General features: G+C 40.8%; 1 gene segment (V, D, J or C); it reads right to left on the bottom strand.

The window, feature by feature from the left end:
* Positions 1 to 1,082: 1,082 nt before the first annotated feature.
* Positions 1,083 to 1,696, bottom strand: LOC134471431 (Ig kappa chain V-VI region NQ2-6.1-like). The segment is given in 2 exon segments: positions 1,083 to 1,456; positions 1,610 to 1,696. Coding segments are annotated over 2 exon segments (423 nt in total).
* Positions 1,697 to 2,096: the final 400 nt, after the last annotated feature.

The raw sequence follows: 2,096 nt of genomic DNA, 5'->3' as shown, positions 1-2,096 counted from the left end.
TATTCTGTGGGCCAAACGAGTACAACATTTCACTGTCCCACGTGTACAGTGTAATTTTTATATTTTCCTGGGTCATTATATTCTTCTCTATACTCTCTTCCATCTCTAAAGAGGCTGAGAAGGATCACCCAAAACAGGAACTGAAAAAAGTATTCAAGCATGCAGTAAAAAGAGCATTACTGAAAACAGAATGTTTTATTTATTGTGAATCTCTATGCTTTTAATATAAAAGTAAGGTAAGATATAAAATGTAGAAAATGCTCAGTGCCAATTTGTAAGAAAGGTTGCCATTTATAACACCAAGTCTGTATTTGTAGCTAAGCAATATGTCTTTCTCTGTTTATGAATTCTATTTCCCTCTACTCTCAATAAGTAGGACTTGACCTCAATAGTACAGTCTTCATCCCTGAGCTAGTGAGTATGCACTTATATTCCTGCTGTTTTCGAGATGATTCAGAAAGCCAGAGTTACTGCCACTAAGGATGGAGGTGTCATATTTTCCACATGTTCATCTTGAATGCCAGCCCCTTAAAAGAAGGGTTACAAACCACAAGAAGGGACCATAAATAAGAGAATTTTGTCATAATTTAGATCCTTTGCACATTTTCTTATGTGCTATATCCACATTATTCCACTGTGATACAATAAAATTACTCAATGAAAATAATTTTGGCATTCTCAAAAGGAAGGATTGATGATGGATTCAACTCTGAAATTCTTCAATTTTGAAATACAGTCACTGTGTCTGAAGATTACTAAGATCTAGGACAGGCCTGTTAGTTTTCCATCACTGCTCCTCATAAAAGAGGGAACAATCCTAGGCGCACACTTGCCCCAAGGTCCTGGGAATTTGTTCCACAGTTTAGTATCTTAACCTGAGAATCAAAGTCCAACTCAGGGTATCTGCACCACACCCCTGCAAGGCTTCTTTGGACAGGCTGCTATACAAGGGAGCCTCCTGGTTCACCTCATTTCATCTTTCCCATCTCTAGATTTCCTTTCCTCTTGGAGGAAGCCAAACCTCCTCAGCTCCACTAGAAAAGAATCAGGAGTTTCTGTCTCACGCCAAGCCTCTAATGATATCATAGACTCTGCAGAAGAAGCAGCTGGGCCTGGGGGGCTGATGGGGTTTTTGTTGTAGTCTGTATCACTGTGGGTGGATCACTCTCCCACTGCTGACAGTAATAAGTTGCAAAATCTTCAGCCTCCACGTTGCTGATTGTGAGAGAGAAAGAAGTCCTTGACCCACTTCCACTGAAGCGAGCTGGGACTCCCGAGGCCAGGTTTGATGTTTCATAAATTAGGAGCTTGGGAGAGGCTCCTGGCTTTTGTTGGTACCAGTGCAATCTGCTAGTGCTTACACTGGAGCTGGCTGTGCAGGTGATGGTGACCTTCTCTCCTGGGGAAGCAGGCATGGTTGCTGGAGACTGGGTGAGCACAATTTTTCCATTGGACACTATGCTCAAGGAGGAGAGATGAAAAGATATGTTAGAAGTTGGTACAGATAGATACACAGGAATGTCACGTCACACAATACACAGAACAAACCCCCTTAATCTCAATTTCTATAGTAAAAGGAGGATCAGTTTTGAGATTTCTTTATCCTTACCTGTGACACTGAGAAGCAAGAAGGTGAGAATTTGACCTTGAAAAACCATTGTGCTTTCTGAGCTCTGCCTCAGGCTAAACACATCTCTTAAAATCACCCCTTAAAAACATTTCTGAGCATTTTGTGGTTTCTGAGCAAGGGATATGCAAATCATCAGGTTGCAGGTGCTCCCTGGCTTATTCAGCCATGTGATACTTCAAGTTTTTCATAAAAATTAGAAAGTTTTACAGGAGAGTGATGATCCTAGTTCTGTTCTGAAGTGATTTACATTCGTGGCAAAAATATCTAAGTCATTCTGTGATGATGCTACTTTGATCAGGGTAGCATGGAATGTTCTACTGGACAGCTTGGAAGGTATTTTCTCTGAATAAAAAGCTGATTAAGAGGCCCAGTTTGATGCCAAGGAAATTATCAGTGTAAGATCCTGTCCTTGTTTATTCTGCTACCAGGAAAAGGAGTTCTTGTGGTTGGAGCTTAAATAAAGGAC

This window comes from Cavia porcellus, unplaced genomic scaffold, assembly GCF_034190915.1.
Source record: "Cavia porcellus strain 051 isolate PalLab524CR breed Dunkin Hartley unplaced genomic scaffold, mCavPor4.1 scaffold_18, whole genome shotgun sequence".
Lineage (NCBI taxonomy): Eukaryota > Metazoa > Chordata > Mammalia > Rodentia > Caviidae > Cavia > Cavia porcellus.
The sequence above is the reverse complement of the archived record's forward strand: the minus strand, read 5'-3'. Positions and strand labels throughout refer to the sequence as shown.